This window comes from Hippocampus bargibanti, linkage group LG10 (genome assembly GCF_051943395.1).
Source record: "Hippocampus bargibanti isolate YZ-2025 linkage group LG10, ASM5194339v1, whole genome shotgun sequence".
In the NCBI taxonomy this organism is placed as follows: Eukaryota; Metazoa; Chordata; class Actinopteri; order Syngnathiformes; family Syngnathidae; genus Hippocampus; species Hippocampus bargibanti.
Window position 1 is genome coordinate 18,594,476 of NC_142743.1, and position 18,513 is coordinate 18,612,988.

The window sequence follows — 18,513 nt, forward strand, 5'->3', positions numbered from 1 at the left end:
CGTTTATGCACTGTAACCGCAATAAGAGAACCGCATAGTAGCAAGGGATCACTGTGTTGCATTTCAATTAAATTGATTTATTTCATGTAATGTGTTTTATTTTCCAAAAATCATTTTTATTGTATATTGCTATTTAAAAGTACTTTGGAAGTACTTTTTAATTTGTATAATACATTGTTGTTCGTAAAGTAAGACTTTCTACTGTATTTCCAGATGTGCATTCAAGAAATAACTGTTGAACATTGGTGGGGAAAGTATAACGATTGTGAGGATGATCATTGTCATACGGCTTATTAAAGTCATGCAGAGTGGAGCGCGGACAGTGCATGTGCGTGTGTGTTTGTGTGTGTGTTCTTGAGGAAGCACTCTTTCCACACACCAACCAGAGAAGAACAAACATCCTGCCCTCCCCACCATCTGCTATCAGGTGTTGTCATTTCATCTTGCTATATTTGTTGCCCACATTTATTTATTCAGGCTTGACTGTGGTTCGTTCTCCACCCTGGTGATGTCGTCTCTTCTGAGGGAGGAGATGCAAAGGGTTTTATTCCGACCTGCAAAACAGAGACTGATGGAATTTATTGAAATTGAAGAACCGGAGATTGGAAGACATTTTCTCTGTGTTTCAGGTAGGAAACATTATATGCTGCTGGTTGAAATTACAACAGCATCTTTGACATTTATTCTCCTATCTCAAGAACAGCTGAATGATGATAAAATGCACATGCACACTGTATTTATATCTCCCCGGCCATTAGAAATCCATTTTCAGGAGTTTTATGGCTGTACTCCATGTAAGAAACAGCCTCAACTGCCACATTGAAATTCTAACCTATGGAAGCTAATAAGGTTCACATTTGTCTGCCAAAGAGGTTTTTATTTTGGAATATATTTATTTGTACCTTGGCTAATTGTTGGACTTACTGATGTGTATCAAACTGTTGTGTATGTTTGCAGTTGGAAACAAAAAAAGACTTGTGCAGTTATGCATTGTGCGGTGCCAGATGACACAGACTACCCTTAAATCTGGATCCAAAAGGGGACACACCAAACGCTCCAGCATTCAGGAGTTCTACAGGAGGACAGAAATCTGGTCCCTGCAAGACCTGACTCTGGTGGATGGGCGAGACCCCGATGTGGTAATCTTTATAATGACTTACCGTATCGTTTCGGTCAACAACCTAACAGATGGTCGATATCTGAGGACGTTTTGCATAGACCACAAGATTGTTTTCATTAATTGTTTAAAATGTGTGGCAGATTTGGGTGTGAACTCTATGTTTGTAAATTACCCAATATTATATTTGATCATTTAATATGGCTTGTACAACATCCATCAAATTGCATTCAAACACTTGTGGTAGATGTTTCAGTGCAAAAAGAATGAACAAAACAGATTCAAAAGAAAACCTTTTGATACAGACCACTTGCAGTATTCCATCATGTCCAATGCTTAATACTGACAATTCTATGAATTAATTCATGTTCTGAGACATAGAACTTCCTGTAACAACATTATATAATGAGGGGCATTGCATATGCATTTTTTTAATCTTTTGTTTAAATCACAGTTGCGTAAAAATCAGCTTTTTAAAATTCTTTATATAATATTCTAAATCCAAAAGTTTGAAAAACAATTAAAATCTTACGTGACATGTGGGTCTTATATACGGTATGTGTCTCTGCTTCAGGATGATCCCTATTTCTTGCTCCACTTTGACAAGGTGCGTACAGTACAAGCTGTCAGCTGCTCAGCCAAATACGCATTCGTGCGTGCTCTGGTTGCTCTCAGCGAACAGCACTGTCAGAGGTCGCTGAACTTGGACAACTTTGATTGGGCCTACATCGAGCCCACATCATTCTATTCCAACAGAGGAGACTGTGTGGTGCTATCACAGATATGTTTCTATGCATTCAACTTGGTATGTCTGTCCATGTGTCCTGTGCCCCTGGAATCATGACAGAGAGTCAAAATGTAGCTGACTTTTGTTGGGAGTCAGGGTACACCCTTAGTTGGTCAGCAGACAATTGCAGGCCATGTGTGCTGGTGTCAGTATCTTCAAAATAATCAATTTTCACAAATCCCCAAAAAGAGCATGTTCATTTATTTGTTTAAAAAATGTATTGTCAAAGAGAGCAGCCATTTTTCAAACATTTAGATTGGTCTATAATTTGCAAAAGTAACAACATGCGTTGACTCACATATCATAGATATGTGAAAAAAAAATGAGTTTCCAAATTCTGACATGGGGTTCTGGCTCAGCAGCAGCAATTTCAATCAACAAACCCTCAAACTGATATAAAATGTTGAATCTTTAACCTTAATGTGTACTTTTAGAATGTGGGAGGAACCTTAACTCATTCACTGCCAGGGTTTTTGTCATTGTCACTCGAATTCCAGGACCCACAGAATATTGAGTTTTAGGACAACATAAACATTCAATGCAGCGCAAGAAACCATAGACTCTCTTCTTTCATCAGAAAACAAGAGTTAATTCCTAAATTATATGGGTCTGGAGTTATATGAGTTAGAAATGAGGGAAGCTGTCCAAAATGCAACCCAATACATACATATCGGTTTATATAGCACTTTAACAAAAGCTGAAACTGTAACAAAGCGCTAACATGGAAAAAAGGGAAATGCTGCCCCTTGTGGAAGGGCAAAACATTACCAGAGGCCATGGCCAGCCCTTTATCGACACCCAAACAAGACAAAAACAAAACTCCAACAAATTCAGGAATGGCGCTCTACGTCATATTTTCAGTTCCCGAATAAATTCGGGAATGGCAGTGAATGAGTTAATTGTGACAAACACAGGGTTAAGACAGGGAGAATTTGGAGAACCCACCACCAGAAGGCCAACTGAACTCTGTAGTGAGCGCCCTAACCACGAGGCTCACTGTACTGCACTACAGGATATGTACTTATTGAATGGAGTATGTGCATGAAGCGGTGAGATGTATTTCCTGTAAAATCTCATGATGTACTTCCCTTTCCTGAATTGCTAGGTGTGATTGTGTATATTTGTCAAGACTTCGAAGAAGACGAGAGAGGACAGTACATCAAACTATTACTGGTGTGTGCCTGCTCAGATAATACAGGTACAGGTACTTCACGGTTTAATTCTGCTTTGATGAGCAGCAGAGGAAGTTGGCTTGTTACCATTCTCAGGGACACATTTATAGTTTCAACTAGCACAAACCTCTGTTCTCTGCATTTTCTTCCTGTTGATGTATTAATACAGTTGTCAACCATACAAGGACGGCATTTAGAACTCCGGAAATATAATTTTGACAGTTCTCAAGTTTTGATGTGTTGTTGCATTGTTTACAAAGATTAACAACGGTGCCTGCCTTTTAACTTTGTCTTGTTGCTGCCATTTTATTGTATTAAAAAGAAAACAAAAATATTTATGAGTTATTATTTCTATGCCGGGTTTCTTTCACCACCACTTTTTCAGCGCTACTGTACATATCTTTTCGGGAAAACTCACCATGGTCAACAACAGTTAAAATCTCAGCATCTCATGTTTCAAAAAGGCTGGGTCTCGGGAATATTAAGACAGAAAGTTCACCCAAGAGTTTTCCCTCAAAACTTAAAGGGAGGGACAATATTTACTTTAACATAGTTGCAACGGACCTTTCATCATGCAAATGCCTCTACGATCGCCTCTAACAGCAAGTAGAAATAATTTTAGACGATGACGTCAGTGCCAGAGTGCGAGCTGTACATTTTGAATTGTATTCTTAGTATACTGTAGTACCACTAGAATTTCTCTTGCATTGGTGAGCGATTGTTATTTTTATGGTTAATGATGACGAAATGAGTTGGATTAACTCATTTATAGTTGAGTTGTTTAAGTTTTGTGAGAAGAATTATATTTACATACATTTACATTTACATTGACATGCATTTTTGACCAGGCATGTAACAAAAATAATAATACTAATAATAATACGCCCTCAAAACAAAGTAGTGATCTTGTAATGCGAACCACACTTCATTCATTCACTATTGCGCGTGCAACATCAAGATTACAGATAAGAATGTCGGCAGATACGACACCCGCCTTTTGAATTGCGTTCTTTGCTCGGAGGGGCCAAGTTATGGATGTACAGTACAGGTATTCCTGTTATGCATGCATAAAAAAAATCGAGTACGAAACACATATTTGGAACAGACAAAAATAAATAAATAAACGTAACGATTATATTTGGTTGAGCATTCAGTAATTCACGACTCATTTTCACTGCAAATCTAATGCTTTTGGTGGAAAATTGTCCCTTCCAACATGGCTGTCTTGTAGGCACGTCACTTGACAGCAGTCGAAACTACGTTTAGCTGCCCTAAAATATGCCTGACAAATACAAGCTAAAATAAACACCCAAGAAGAATTAATTACATAGTTTCGCATTAAAGTTTTAACGATTAAATTAAAATGGTTCCTCACTTTTTTCTCGGTTGTGTCATGATGGATAAAACTCTCTACTTGTGGTCCTTTAGGTACCGGCGCAGATAGAGGGTCATGTGGTTCTTTCACTGGCGCCAAATTTCAAGTTATAGCAACAGCGTTGTCGAATATACTCACTATAAAAAATTGAACTTGTTATTTTTTGGCCGAAAGTACGACTCGTTTTCTGAAGGCACAATCGAAGGGGCTGCTTCGAGATGCACATCAAGTCGATTATCATCGAAGGGTTCAAATCCTACGCACAAAGGACTGAAATCAATGGTTTCGACCCGCTCTTCAACGCCATCACCGGGCTGAACGGTAGCGGCAAGTCGAACATTTTGGACTCCATATGTTTTCTCTTGGGCATTACAAACCTCACTCACGTAAGTGGCATTTAGGGATCATTCTCAAAGTTACCAGTGTGACATTTGATGCGTTGTATGACTGTGCGTGCACGGGTGCTAATAAATTCGTCGTCCCACCACCGGAAAGGTTCGAGCCTCCAACCTACAGGACCTGGTCTACAAACATGGACAAGGAGGTATCACCAAGGCCACTGTGTCCATCATATTTGACAACGCAAACAAAAGCCAAAGTCCTTTGGGCTTTGAAATACATGATGAGATCACAGTCACCAGACAGGTCAGTCGAACCACAACTGTATACAGTAGGTAACATGAATTAAACTTAGAAATTTTCAAAGTCGAAGTCGGCTTTATTGTCAAATATGCTAACGTGCATGACATACAGCACAGATTAAATTACTGTCCTCTCGAACCCAGCGTGCAAGCCACTTATGACTTTAACAAACATAATAAACACGAAGACACACGAACAGTCCTCTTCATCGTGCTATTTGCATTTGTGCATCATTCTTAAGACGGCAAAAAAGACACAAATATTTGGTCATGTGATAATCAAATTAAGTTAATCTGAAAAGGTTTAGATTAATGCTGAAATTTGATTCTAAGGTCGAATATTGTTAACCTTGTACATAATCGTGTCTTAACTGTGTTTTTAAGGTTGTAATTGGTGGGCGAAACAAGTATCTCATCAATGGAGTGAACGCTAACAACACCAGAGTCCAGGACTTGTTCTGTTCTGTTGGCCTCAATGTCAACAATCCTCATTTTCTCATCATGCAGGTCAGCCTTCTGTGCACTTTTCCCTTTTATTTCATTTATTTTGAGATGCCAACATGTATTTTGCTTAAATATTTAGGGAAGGATCACCAGCGTTTTGAATATGAAGCCCCCAGAGGTAATGTCCGAACATGTCCAAACAATTGTGGTATAAAGGAGTAAATGTTATTATTCTCTTACAGATTCTTGCCATGATCGAGGAAGCTGCAGGGACCAGAATGTATGAATGCAAAAAGATTAGCGCACAGAAGACCATTGAGAAGAAGGAGGCCAAGCTGAAAGAGATCTACACTGTATGTTTTCTCCCAAAACTTTGACACTGTACTGTAAAATACAAAGAAAGTGCGTTGTCTTTTACACTTTTAATTTTTCAGATTTTAGATGAGGAAATTACTCCAACCATGCAGAAATTACTTGAGGTATGTTCGCTCACACCATACACTCACAACAAAATGCTAATGTTTTAAAGTCTTTAATTAATAAGTGTTGGGCACTTATTTGAGTAGGTCCCCCCCACACAGACACACACATTTGTAACCCCACCCTCGCTTATCCGGAGCTTTTTAAACCGATGCATTCATTTCTTCTTTCTTTCAAACTATTTGGTTATCGCGCTGGTGTCTTATTGTGAATTTGGATTGGATGTACCTTTATTCGTCTCGCCTTACCTTTATTTCTTCACCCACATATGTGCTAAAAGGTTAAATAATTGCATAGCTCTCACTGAACAAAATGCATGAACCCTGCAGGAGCGATCGTCTTACCTGGAGTACCAAAAACTAATGCGTGAGATCGAGCACTTGTCTCGCCTTTACGTGGCCTGGCAGTTCTTGTGTGCCGAGGAGACCAAACTGAAGTCTGCTGAGAATCTGAAAGTGATGCAGAACAACATCGCCGAGATGCAAGCCACCCTGACTGAGAACGAAAACAAAGTCCGTGAGCTGTCTGTGCAGATTCAGGAACTCAAAGACAAAAGAGACCAGGTATGCCCGCATACAGTTTTCCATTCTGAGAAATAGGCCTCAGAAAAAAAAAGCATCCATTCTGGGCATGCATTATGCTTTTGTTTTTTTGATTTTAGTAGTTTTCATTTTCAGCTTTGGATGTTCCATTGTATTTGATATTTTTGAGTCTTTATTGACTGAAAATGAATAGCTCACTCATGTTCCATTTCGTTGTGTGTGTGTGTGCAACACCTAAAGTATAAACTCCTCAAATTGTCTGCAAAGTTGACCTTCCTGTTTTGCTAATGTTTAGGAGGTGAACAGTGTGCTAAAATCTCTGGAGGAAACGCTAGCCGACGTGCAGCGTGTGGATGCGAAAGCTCAGAGTGCTCTTGATGTGAAAAAACAGAACTTAGAGGATGAAACCAAAAAACAGGCGGAACTTGTCAAGAATATGCAGGAGGTCGGTATCAAGACGTCCTTTCAAATGCTTAGCCATCCACATGAAGTTAATAATGATCTAACAGCCGAGCGGTGTGTTTTACCTCCTAATCATATTTTATTTAAAGGACAAGAAAATGCTGGTGGTGAAAGAAAAAGAGGTGTCTAAGTTGACAGAGCAGCTTCAAGCTCTAAAAGAGGAAGGCCAGCAGGATGGTGCTGCCCTTGAGGCTGCTGAGCAACATTTTAAGGCCGTGTCTGCTGGCCTGTCCACCAATGAGGATGGAGAGGAAGCTACGCTGGCCGGTCAAATGATGGCCTGTAAAAATGACATGAGCAAGGCTGACACTGAAGCCAAGCAGGTGAGAGACTTCAACAGTACCCAGGGAACTGTTCTCTCACTTTATTTGGTCAAAGATGTCTTAAATGGGCAGCTTCTCTCCTTTCGTTAAAGGCCCAAATGACATTGAAGCACGCCCAAGCCGAGCTGAAGACCAAGCAGGCCGAGGTGAAAAATATGGACAGCGGCTACAAGAAGGATCAGGATAGTCTGAAGGTTATCAAAAACAGCAAGGCGAAATTAGAGGCTGAGCTTGCTAAACTCAAATATGAAGGTATCGCATCAGGATTTTATGATCTTGGCAGCTGCTGTATTATTATTTTTTGAACAATGTGTGCTTTATGCAGATGGGAAGGAGGAAAGTCTTCTGGAAAAGAAAAGACAGCTATCCAGAGAGGTAGCAAGTCTAAAAGAGAAATACGAGCGGCTTGTGTCTCGTTTCCCAAACCTTCGCTTTGACTACAAGTAAGTTACACGAATGGAGCTGTGCGAGGAGAAGAAAGAGTGAGGCATTTATTTGCATGTACATTTTAGTCAGTACTTCAATTGCAGTTCTAAAAAGTAAAAAAAAATGTCTTTCAGAGACCCTGAACGTGGATGGGACCGCAGTAGAGTGAAAGGACTGTTGGCCAACTTGATTTCAGTACGCGATGTTTCCTATGCGACCGCGTTGGAGGTGGTGGCTGGCGGCCGACTTTATAACATTGTCGTTGACACAGAGGTGAGCGTCCCATGTGCGAGGAGACTTCTAGCTAGCTATCTATTTGCTATCTATTAGCTGCCTACCTATTAGCTGTCTGGCTGGCAAGCTATCGAGCTAACTATCTGTTAGCTATATTGGCTAGCTACCTAGCTTTCTATTCATTTGAGTTTTTCCGGGTTGAGTGAACGCTGGCGCGTGTGGCTGCTCACCCACAGAAAAACTTATCCTGTGACTGTAAAGTGACCGTGAGAGTTTTGAAAGGCGCTTATACAGACGCTCCCGCACTTACGAACATTTGAGTTCCGAATAACGGTACAAACGAATATTTTTTTGCGGGTATGTCGAAAAGTAAGTTAAACTTCATTTTAGTTATTTTATTATGTACATGGACATACTGTGTGTTTCTCTCTCTCTAACATATGTACTATTCTCTCCAGGTGTACATATCTTTATAGAGCATATGTTTTATTAAATGTTTATTTTTCTATACAAACCAATACAAGTTACTTATACAAGCCTGAAACATACTTATATAAACCTTAAACATACTTATATAAGCCTTAAAAATACATTCCATACAAAATATAGCACTGAAGCAACTTATGAACGAATTCACCTTACAAACGACTGTTCGGAATGTATCTCGTTTGTCAGTTGGGGAACATCTGTAAATGAAAATTATTATTATTATTATTATTATTCAGCTTCTCATCTTGAACTCTTTCACGGGAATCTGTGTGTCTGTGTAGGTGACAGGTAAGAAGCTGCTGGAAAAGGGGGAGCTGCAACGGAGGTATACCATCATTCCCCTGAACAAGATCTCTGCCAAAACCTTGAATGACAGAGTGGTCAATACTGCAAAGAGCCTGGTGAGCAAATCAACTCTTTCTCGTGTGTCATCAACTCGTCTGTCCTTAAGAGATTGTCCATCTCCTCTGTCAGGTGGGAGAAGACAACGTCCACAAAGCTCTATCCTTGGTGGGCTATGAGCCGGAAGTGCGCAAAGCCATGGAGTATGTGTTTGGCTCCACCCTAGTGTGTGACACTCTGGACAACGCCAAGAAAGTGGCTTTTGATAAACAGGTGCTAACCAAGACTGTCACTCTTGGAGGAGATGTTTTTGACCCACAGGGAACTCTGAGTGGAGGTGAGAGCAATGTAGAAGCACACACACACACGCACACACACGCACAGGTTGTTGCTCAGCTTATGTGTGCCTTATTTGGGAGACATGTTTGCAAAAGTCTCATTTTGATTCAACACAAAGTTAATCAGTCAAGATAATCAAAATGCTTGATATTTCGTTTGCAACAATTTGTAAGTACAAGCAAATTAATCTCTCACAAGAACTTTTTGATCCAATCATTATATATGAACTGATAAGATAATGCAGGTGTTCCAAATGTTTTGTTCCTTTCCTGTTTACAGGCGCTCGTTCACAGTCCGCGTCAGTCCTAAGCAGCCTGCAGGAGGTGAAGGAAGTTCAGAGCAACTTGAATGAAAAGGAAGCCCAGTTGAGGGATACTGAGCAACAACTGGCCAGCTTAAAGGAAACTGCCGAGAAGTAATGATCCTCCAAATTGGACGAGGATGTTCTCATCGCTCATTAGAAATTGGTTCAGTTCTCAAACTGTTCTGTCCTGCGCTTGATTTTTACAGATATCGTCATCTGAAACAGCAGCATGAGTTGAAAGTGGAGGAAGAGCAGATTTTGCAGGCCAAGCTGCAGCAGAGCACCTTCCACCAGCAGCAAGAGGAGCTTGAGAGGCTGCGCAAAGCCATCGGTTGGGCGCATTCCAAACGATGCACCTTCTTGACCATACTCGTTTTTCTTACCGTGTACATGTTGTCCAACCAGAGGAGAGCGAGGAGACTCTACGTGTCACCAAGGAAGTGCAGAAGCGGGCGGAGGAGAAGTTCAAGGTGCTGGAGAATAAGATGAAGAACGCAGAAGCGGAGAGGGAGAAGGACCTGAAAGCCGCCCAGCAAAAACTAAATGCAGCCAAAGCCAAAGCTGATGCCTTCAACGAGAAGCTCAAACAGAAACAACAGGTACACGAACATATCACACTCAAACATCCCCAAATCCATTTCTGGACAACTGGTTGGTGTCTGCGTTGGTAGGCCTTTGATGCGGTGGCACTTGAGCTGGAGGAGCTGCAGCGGGAGCAGGCGGGTTATGAAAAGCAGATTCAAGCTGCGGATGAGGCCACAAAGGTCATCAAGGAGCAGATCAACAGCATGGCCTGCACTGTTTCGCAGAACAAGGTACGTTCGGATTGTCCAACAGTAATCAGAGTGATTTCAACGCAAGATGAAGCAGTTACATGACAGAATGATTGAGCATGAACCCGATGTTGACATTTAGAATGAATTAGAGCTGCAGCTATTTAGTCTTTGAGTGTCCTGCTTAAAATTCTATGGAATAATCAAGTCATCGCTTAAAATATATTTCTGCTAAGATTTAGAGTGCTTCGAATGGATGAAGACTACAAACGTGTTCCTACGTTTTTAGATCGCTGCCAAATAAAGAAACAAATAAACAAACAAGTAAATATATAAGTAGATTCATGAATAAATAATTTGTTGCGAGCAAAGAGGGGGATTTTTCCAGACATGAAAGTACCGTTTGCTACTATGCACATTTTCAACAACAAAAAAAAAAATTACCGGTATCTAAAAATAAAACGAGTCAATCATTTATATTTAAGTGAAATGTGTTATTTGTGTTCCTGATGGTGCATGCTGACATTCTTCACTCTTATAGGAACATATTAGCTATATCGCTAGCTAGCTATTGGCTATCTATTAGCTAGCTAGCTAGCTTTCTATCTGAGTTTCTTACTTATCCTGTGACTGAAGTGACCTTGAGAGTTTTGAAAAGCGCTTATAAATTAAATTTATTATTATTATTATTATTGTTATTATCAATATTATGCTTTCATTGTTCTTTATGGTGGCCGACTGGGTCAAACGCTCACACACAAAGAAACTAAAAACCACATAGATCAACTACAAAACAAAAATGCAACAAGTATGAAATGCTACAAACACTGCAAATTTGTTTTTTTCCTGGATTGAAATATTGGTAGGTGACATTTTGGTCTAATTGACGGCGTGACACGGGAATCGAGGTCGTGATTACGGGAACATCCCAACGTGTGCCGTGAAGGCCAGTTGAAACATAAAAGCCTCCCAAGGCTATTGAATTGATTCGTATGTATTATTTGCCAGGCTTTTAATTTGAAGTTGGCCTTCAGAGCACGTTGGTGATGAAAAAAATCTGTGAACCATTATTTTGAATCAAGGTACCAGACCAACTTAAGAACTCGTTTTGCCCCAAGAAATTAAAAATCAAATATATCATACTCCTCTCACTGCACTATATTTCACTTTGTATATGTGATTTAATGACACTGAATTCTTCTGGTACACAGCATGTGCATACCTGCCAACTAATAATAATAATAACACTGACATTTTATTTATAAGCGCCTTTCAAAACTCTCAAGGTCACTTTTCAGTCACAGGATAACTACTCCGGTTTTGCCGTAAAGAGTACAGTTTTCTATTATCCCATTCCAGGTTACGGTTTATAAATGAAAATTACGGTTACGGTCAAAGCCTCCCAGACCGCCTGACCAGGACTTTGTCCTGGACCGTATTTCTGGGCTTTTCTGGTTTCAGAAGTTGGCAGGTATGCATGTCGTCAAATCGTGTTTGTTGTTGTGCAGGAGGCCGTTCGAAAGGCCCAGGAGGAACTCTCCAAGCAGAAGGATGCCATCATGGCTCAGTTCAAAGAAATAAAGGTGAACATTTGTTTTTGGATTTCTGTTAAATATCATCCTAGGGGTGTTTTAAAAGACAACCGACGCCTCCCGACAAGTTGTGTCCATAATTTGTAAAATCGCTTCAAGTGACTTTTACTGAGCATATTTTACAAACATTCCACCGCATCTAGCTATATTTTCCGTTTTAAGACTCGCGCTGAATATTCCGGAAGTCTTGTTTTTAAGTTGGTGACGAGTCCTGACGTCACGTCACGGAAGGAACACCCCTGACCGAGAAAGGACACATTGTAGTAGTCCTTTCATTGCGGTACTTTGTTTGGTCTGAAAACTTCGTGTTGATGGCGAAATTAGAAGGAAAACACATAAATAACGCGATGGTGAATCCTTGTGTGTTGCACCGAGCATCTATTTGATATTCGCTGACAAAAATTGTGAGGAATTTATCAGCCCGTTTCCACGGACTTTGTCATCTTGTGCCTTTTCTGGGTGTTACATTGGAGTCCAGACACCTCAAAATGAGACGGAAGGACTTCTTTAATCAATTGCAAATATTGATGCTATCCTCTTCAGAACTATTTGAATCATATTCATAACTGGATGAGTACCAAGAAAGCATATTCTCCGAATCTGAAGCCATTGTTTTGAATTTAAAGCAAGACAAGACGTCCTGGCGTGATGTCACGAACAAGGAGGCAGGACCTTCTGAAACTGGCCACTTCCGGTTTCAAATTGAAGTACAGTAAAGTCTCGTTATATCGATATTCAAGGGAGTCCGAAAAAATATCGATATAACCGGGACTATCGATATATCCGACCCTGTTTGCATGTAATTTTCTCCGTGCGTGCATAAACTGTATCGCCGGGACTATCGATATATCCGATATCGATATAACGAGACTTTACTGTACTTTTTAGACACTTTAAGTCATTTTTATTGGTGTTTTGCATTTGACTAAAAAATATCATAGTGCGTGTTTTGGGTATTTTAGATGCTATAAAACGTTTTTCTGACGTCAGTTAGGAAACACAAAAGTGATGTCGGTTGTCCTTTAAAGCCCATGGTTAAGAATTACTGTCTCAATAACTTTCCGAAAGAAGTATTGGGTAAAATTGACAGCGCTCCTCTACTTTCCCTCCCTCCTTTAATGTGCTTCATGAAGTGGTTGTGTCTGTCTCTGAATAATTTAGGGTAAAACCACAGAAGCTGACAAGATACGAGAGCAGAACAACGAAGCCCAATTAAAGATCAAGGAATTGGAACACAACATCAGTAAACACCACAAAGACAGTCAAAATGCAGCAGGCGAGGTAAACAAGCATCCATTCGCGTGCGTCATTTGTTAGCTTGGCACACACCACTTCTGCATTCTTCCAAACAGGTTGCCCGGATGCTGGAGGAGCATGACTGGATCCAGTCTGAACGTCAGCACTTCGGGAGGCCCAACTCCTCCTACGACTTCAAGACCAACAACCCGCGCGAGGCCGGCCAGCGTCTCAAAAAGCTCCAGGAGACTACCAGCAAGCTGGAGAGGAATGTCAACAAGCGGGCCATGAACATGCTCAACGAGGCAGAGGAACGGGTGAGACAACACAAAGGGAAAATGTAGAGAACGGTCTTAGGAGTACGGTTTTCCTCAATTTGGCATGGATGATTTATTCCAGACCGGCTGGCAATATGGCATTATTGAGAGAAAAGTATTTAACTCATCCATTGCCAGACATGTGCAAAAATGTGCCCACTCCGGTGCCAAGGGTTTTTCGTCATTTTCACTCAAATTGCAGGACCCACAAAATATTGAGTGTTAGGACTACATCAAGAATCAATGCAGTGTTAGAAACCTTAGACCAGGGGTGTCAAAGTAATTTTTTGCCGCGGGCCACATTGTTGTTATGGTTTCCTCTCGAGGGCCGTTATGAATTAGCGGAACCCATTAGAATGTTTAAATCCCTTCAAATATTACATATAGAGCACACAGCAAATTAATGAATAACTCGTTTTCAAATCTGAAGCCAAGAATAATGACTTTTATTGTGGTTGACATCCAAAAATATGAAATTTTGGCTCAGATTTTAGCAATCATCATGGAATTTAACAAGTTTGATTTGCTTTCGCGGGCCGAAAAAAATGATGTGGCGGGCCGCATTTGGCCCGCGGGCCTTGACCTTGACACCTGTGCCTTAGACTCTCTTCTTTCATTCGAAAAAAAAAGTTCATTTCTAGCTGATTTGGTTCTGGAAATATCGGCTGTTAAAATTAGGCGATTACAGGTAAAATGCCCAGTTTTTCCCCAAAAAGCTGCGAAAATGAGTTTTTTGGTGATGAAGGACCAAATTTTTTACTTCAAGTGACATCTCAATCACCTGGACAGTTGTTTATTTTGATGAAACAACAATAGAAAAAATACTTTTGATGACAAAACTACATTTATTTAGATTTATATCCAGAGTTTTGATTCAGTGTTTACATTGTCAATACATGATTTTTATTACAATGCTTGGTCTGAACTGAGAAAAAATGAAACACATTTTTATACCGATTTTTCATTGAAAATTAGAGGTGCGTATTATGCACGTTATACTCGTATAAATACGGTATTTACATTGCCTGCCTCCTATGTTCTTCAAGGGGTGATTGGAAGGTGCATTTTTTTTAGCAATACACAACGGTTGCTCCCTTGTGGGAGGGAAATACATTACCTACAGTTCTGAAATTCACACATAAGATCGACATAGACTTGATCTTCACCCTCCTGCAAAAAAAAAGGGAATCCCGAATAAATTCTTGAATGGCAGCGAATGAGTTAAAAATCACTGTTTGATTGCCCTCGTGTGCAGTACAACGACCTGATGAAGAAGAAGCGGATCGTGGAGAACGACAAGGCCAAGATCCTACAAACCATTGAAGAGCTGGACCAGAAGAAGAATGTGGCTCTCAATGTGGCCTGGCAAAAGGTTAGCTCACCATCTCTCTCCTGGCAAATTGGCGCTTTCGTGTTTATTATGTTTGTTAAAGTCATTATAAGTGCCTTGCACGTAATTTCATCTGTGCTGTATGTCATGCATATTCGACAATAAAGCTGACTTTGACTTTGATTTGCCAGGTCAACAAGGACTTTGGTTCCATCTTCTCCTCCCTGTTGCCCGGAGCTTCGGCTAAGCTCGCCCCACCGGAGGGTTGCGGCGCCCTGGACGGTCTGGAGTTCAAAGTTGCTCTGGGCAATATCTGGAAGGACAACTTGTCTGAACTGAGTGGGGGCCAAAAGTAAGCACAAGAACTTAATCTCACAAATTCTTTCCTTTTTTTCTTGTTTGTAATATCAGTGTCTGAAACTCATGACAAGAAGTTAGCGGACACCAGGGCAGACAACTCTGAAAAGTTGCCTGCCTGGCCATAAAGTTGCCTGCCCCATTTTTCACAACTTGAAACGCAATAAGACGACTAATCGCAAAAAAAGAGAAAAAAAAGTGTTGCAAAGCATGAAGGATTTTTTTTAAATTAAAGATGTACCTACCACAAATGTTCCCTTGCTTAAAGGACAACCGACATCACTTTTTTGTTTCCTGACATGAGAAAACGTTTTATAGCATCTAAAATACCCAAAACACGCAGTATGATATTTTTATTCAAATGCAAAACACCAATAAAAATGACTTAACGTGTCCAAAATATGCAAAAAATTAAGCTGCGAATTGGGCATTTTCAGAAAGTCCCGCCCCCAGTTTGTGATGTCACGGCAATACGTCTTGCATTGCTGGAGAATCAAAACAATGGCTTCAGATTCGGAGAATATGCTTTCTTGTTACACATCTAGTTATGAATACGATTCAAATAGTTCTGAAGGGGAAAGCATACATGTTTGCAATCGATTAAAGAATTAATTCCGTGCCATTTTGAGGGAACATTGGGGGGAAATGTCTCACCCAAAAAAAGAGGCATAAAATAGCGACCTCCTGTGGCCACCTCCGTTTCCACAGGCTGATAAATTCCTTATATGGAGCTTGGACTCCCTCTTCTGGCGACTTTTTGGTGCAACACGAGCTTTTCAGACCAAACAAGTACAGCAAAATACATTGACGTGATGGAAGGACTGCTACAATGTGTCTTTTTTTTCGGTCAGGGGCGTTCCTTCAGTGACGCCACGGATTCGTCACCAACTCAAAAACAAGACTTCCTGAATATTCAACGCGAGTCTTAAAACGCAAAATATAGCTATATGCGGTGGAATCTTTGTAAAATAAGCTCAGTCGAAGTCATTTGAAGACATTTTACAAATTATGGACACAACTTGTCCGGAGACGTCGGTTGTCTTTTAATTTATGGTAAATATCCCTTGCTGAAGATTTTGCTGCAGTTGTCGTTTGTCCATACACTGTTTGTCATAGTGCACAATGCAATGTTTGCGTTGCGTTGTCTGCTACAAGCCACTTGAACTCTTTTTTCTAAGCGCCTTTCAAAACTCTCAAGGACACTTTACAGTTACGGGATAATGTACATTTATGTTTTATAGTGTCATAAAGTGTGTTGCTTCTTTTGAATCTTTCTTCTGGGGCTGAGGTTCTGTACATCTTCTTTGGAAAATGATATTCAAATGCACGACCTTATAACGCTTGGGGAAAGTCCGAAGCAGGAAGCAGGCTTCTGATTGGCTGCCGTGCCGAGTATGCAAATTGACAAACGAACCTTTGTTTTTTGTTTTTTTTTTCCCCTTGAAGAAGTTGTCGGCCACCTGGGCAGAGACGTTTTATAAGTTGTACGCCCGACGTAAAAGTTGCACGCCCCGGGCGTCCGAGCAGATGTTATTTCAGACACTGTTAATATCAAACTACTGTCTTTAAGATCGCTGGTGGCCTTGTCGCTGATCCTCGCCATGCTGCTCTTCAAGCCCGCTCCCATTTACATCTTAGATGAGGTGGATGCCGCGCTGGACCTCTCGCACACGCAAAACATCGGGCAGATGCTGCGAAGGCATTTTACACATTCACAGGTTGGAACCGTGTTCAAAATGGCCGCATGAATTCTGCCATGATGATGACGTTCTGTTTGTAAACACTCTTTTAACAGTTTGTGGTGGTCTCGCTCAAGGATGGCATGTTCACCAACGCCAATGTCCTTTTCAAGACCAAGTTTGTAGATGGCATGTCCACGGTGTCACGCACTGCCCTCAGTCAGAGAAACACCAAAGGTCACGCACGACAAGACATGGTTTAAAGTCTGGCGGATTAAGTCGCTTGGAAGATTATCTTCACACCTTGTATATTGCTCTTTATTTTTATTTTTTTGCATGAATCATGGAAACAAACAACCTATTTGCTATCATCGATTGTCATTAGCTCTGTTATGTTTAACATAACTTCAAAATTATGACTGTTTCATCTTTCGATATTCCTTGCTTCTTTCTTTGCTTCACGTGTCTTGTTTTTTTATGCAAATACATCAAAGTACTTATCGGTGAAAAGGTTTCTTCAGCCGTCATCTGTACTTCTTTGAAGGTGTCGGACGTTTCGCTTCTTATCCAAGATGCTTCGTCAGCGAACTAAAGTCTTGCTGGTAGTTTCGGCCCGATATATATCCCTACTATCCAGACGTGGCGGTGCCGGACTCTATGATTGGTCCCTGCTCTCAGGTTGGGGGAGCTGAGGACTACTCCCTGCGGCTACACTGATCGATCCAAAATGAACCTCACCCCATCATGGCGATTATTTCTATTGTCCTGACTGATTACTTCTATTGTCCTGCCTGAGTGTGAGGTCTACGACTGGCCTGATTGCCCCATTTGCTCTCGTATCACCTCATCAGCATAACTAAGCCTATGTTGCCTAAGCAGTCTGTTGTACGAACGATCCAAATTGAACCTCACCCCACCATGGCGGTTGAGTGAAGGATTTTGCTGTTTTATGAAAATAGCTTCTTTTACTCCCCTTTCAAACCATCGATTTTCTTTCGCTAAGATTTTAACCTCTTTGTCAAAGCAAGACTTTAATTCGCTGAAGAAGCATTTTGGATAAGAAGCGAAACGTCTGACAGCTTCAAGAAGTACAGATGACGGCTGAAGAATCCTTTTCATCGATGGACCACTCCTGTATGACTGAGAGTTTACACAGACGTATTAGAGTACTTAATAAAATATTGGTTTGTACCTATTGCTTCGTTTTTAAACTTGGGACTCATTTTGTGTTCAGCAGCATAGACATGAACAAGATTCAAGATTACATGTTCAAGATAAAAGATTGCGGGTCGTATCGGAGTTTATCCTAGCTGTCTTTGGGCAGTAGTTGCGGGACACCAGTTGCGATCCAATTGAAGGGCACTCTGAGACAAACAACCATTTGCAATCACGTCTAAGAACACTACTCAAATTCCATAAGCAATGTATTGTAATGAAAGAAATACATTGCATTGTATCATAAAGTCACTTTATTTACATTTGTTATGGTCATTTATGGCTTGATGGAATGGCGTTGGAGGTCGAAGGTCAAAGGGAATTGCTGTTTGGAAAGAGAGGCGCATTACATGAGGACTGTAATTAAAGAAATAAACTGTGCTGTAAAATAAAGTTGTATTTACCTTTTTGATGGTCGTTGATGGCTTATGGAAGGAGAGTCACCTTCAATAAGGACTGTTGGTAACTTAATCTCTGGTGCTGTTCGTTCGTGTGCTTCCGCCGAAGATCACTTCGCCAGCCGTGGTGGGTGTGTAT

General features: G+C 40.7%; 2 protein-coding genes across 2 annotated transcripts; both read left to right on the plus strand.

Annotated features, from left to right (window-relative positions):
* The first annotated feature begins 493 nt into the window (after nt 1-493).
* Nucleotides 494-2,073, plus strand: exoc1l (exocyst complex component 1 like). Its single transcript, XM_089006690.1, has 3 exons — nt 494-629; nt 958-1,139; nt 1,692-2,073. Exons 1-3 carry the CDS (start codon nt 509-511, stop codon nt 1,959-1,961), a joined length of 573 nt encoding a protein of 190 aa, XP_088862816.1. The 5' UTR covers nt 494-508; the 3' UTR covers nt 1,962-2,073.
* Nucleotides 2,074-4,553: 2,480 nt separating this feature from the next.
* On the plus strand, nt 4,554-18,362 carry smc2 (structural maintenance of chromosomes 2). Its single transcript, XM_089007030.1, has 25 exons — nt 4,554-4,837; nt 4,947-5,096; nt 5,477-5,599; nt 5,676-5,714; nt 5,779-5,889; nt 5,971-6,015; nt 6,346-6,579; nt 6,854-7,003; nt 7,110-7,343; nt 7,436-7,595; nt 7,669-7,786; nt 7,904-8,042; nt 8,774-8,893; nt 8,967-9,171; nt 9,453-9,588; nt 9,684-9,808; nt 9,883-10,076; nt 10,149-10,292; nt 11,759-11,833; nt 13,004-13,123; nt 13,195-13,395; nt 14,651-14,767; nt 14,917-15,077; nt 16,653-16,800; nt 16,878-18,362. Exons 1-25 carry the CDS (start codon nt 4,670-4,672, stop codon nt 17,022-17,024), a joined length of 3,564 nt encoding a protein of 1,187 aa, XP_088863156.1. The 5' UTR covers nt 4,554-4,669; the 3' UTR covers nt 17,025-18,362.
* The last annotated feature ends 151 nt before the right edge of the window (nt 18,363-18,513 follow it).

Bases quoted from the DNA above. Each gene is read 5' to 3' on its own strand.
- exoc1l (XM_089006690.1), top strand. From the start codon at position 509: ATGTCGTCTCTTCTGAGGGAGGAGATGCAAAGGGTTTTATTCCGACCT. The intron at 630-957 runs GTAGGAAACATT...GTATGTTTGCAG, and splicing joins ACATTTTCTCTGTGTTTCAG to TTGGAAACAAAAAAAGACTT. The intron at 1,140-1,691 runs GTAATCTTTATA...TCTCTGCTTCAG, and splicing joins ATGGGCGAGACCCCGATGTG to GATGATCCCTATTTCTTGCT.
- smc2 (XM_089007030.1), top strand. From the start codon at position 4,670: ATGCACATCAAGTCGATTATCATCGAAGGGTTCAAATCCTACGCACAA. The intron at 10,077-10,148 runs GTACACGAACAT...CTGCGTTGGTAG, and splicing joins AGCTCAAACAGAAACAACAG to GCCTTTGATGCGGTGGCACT. The intron at 13,396-14,650 runs GTGAGACAACAC...CCTCGTGTGCAG, and splicing joins TCAACGAGGCAGAGGAACGG to TACAACGACCTGATGAAGAA.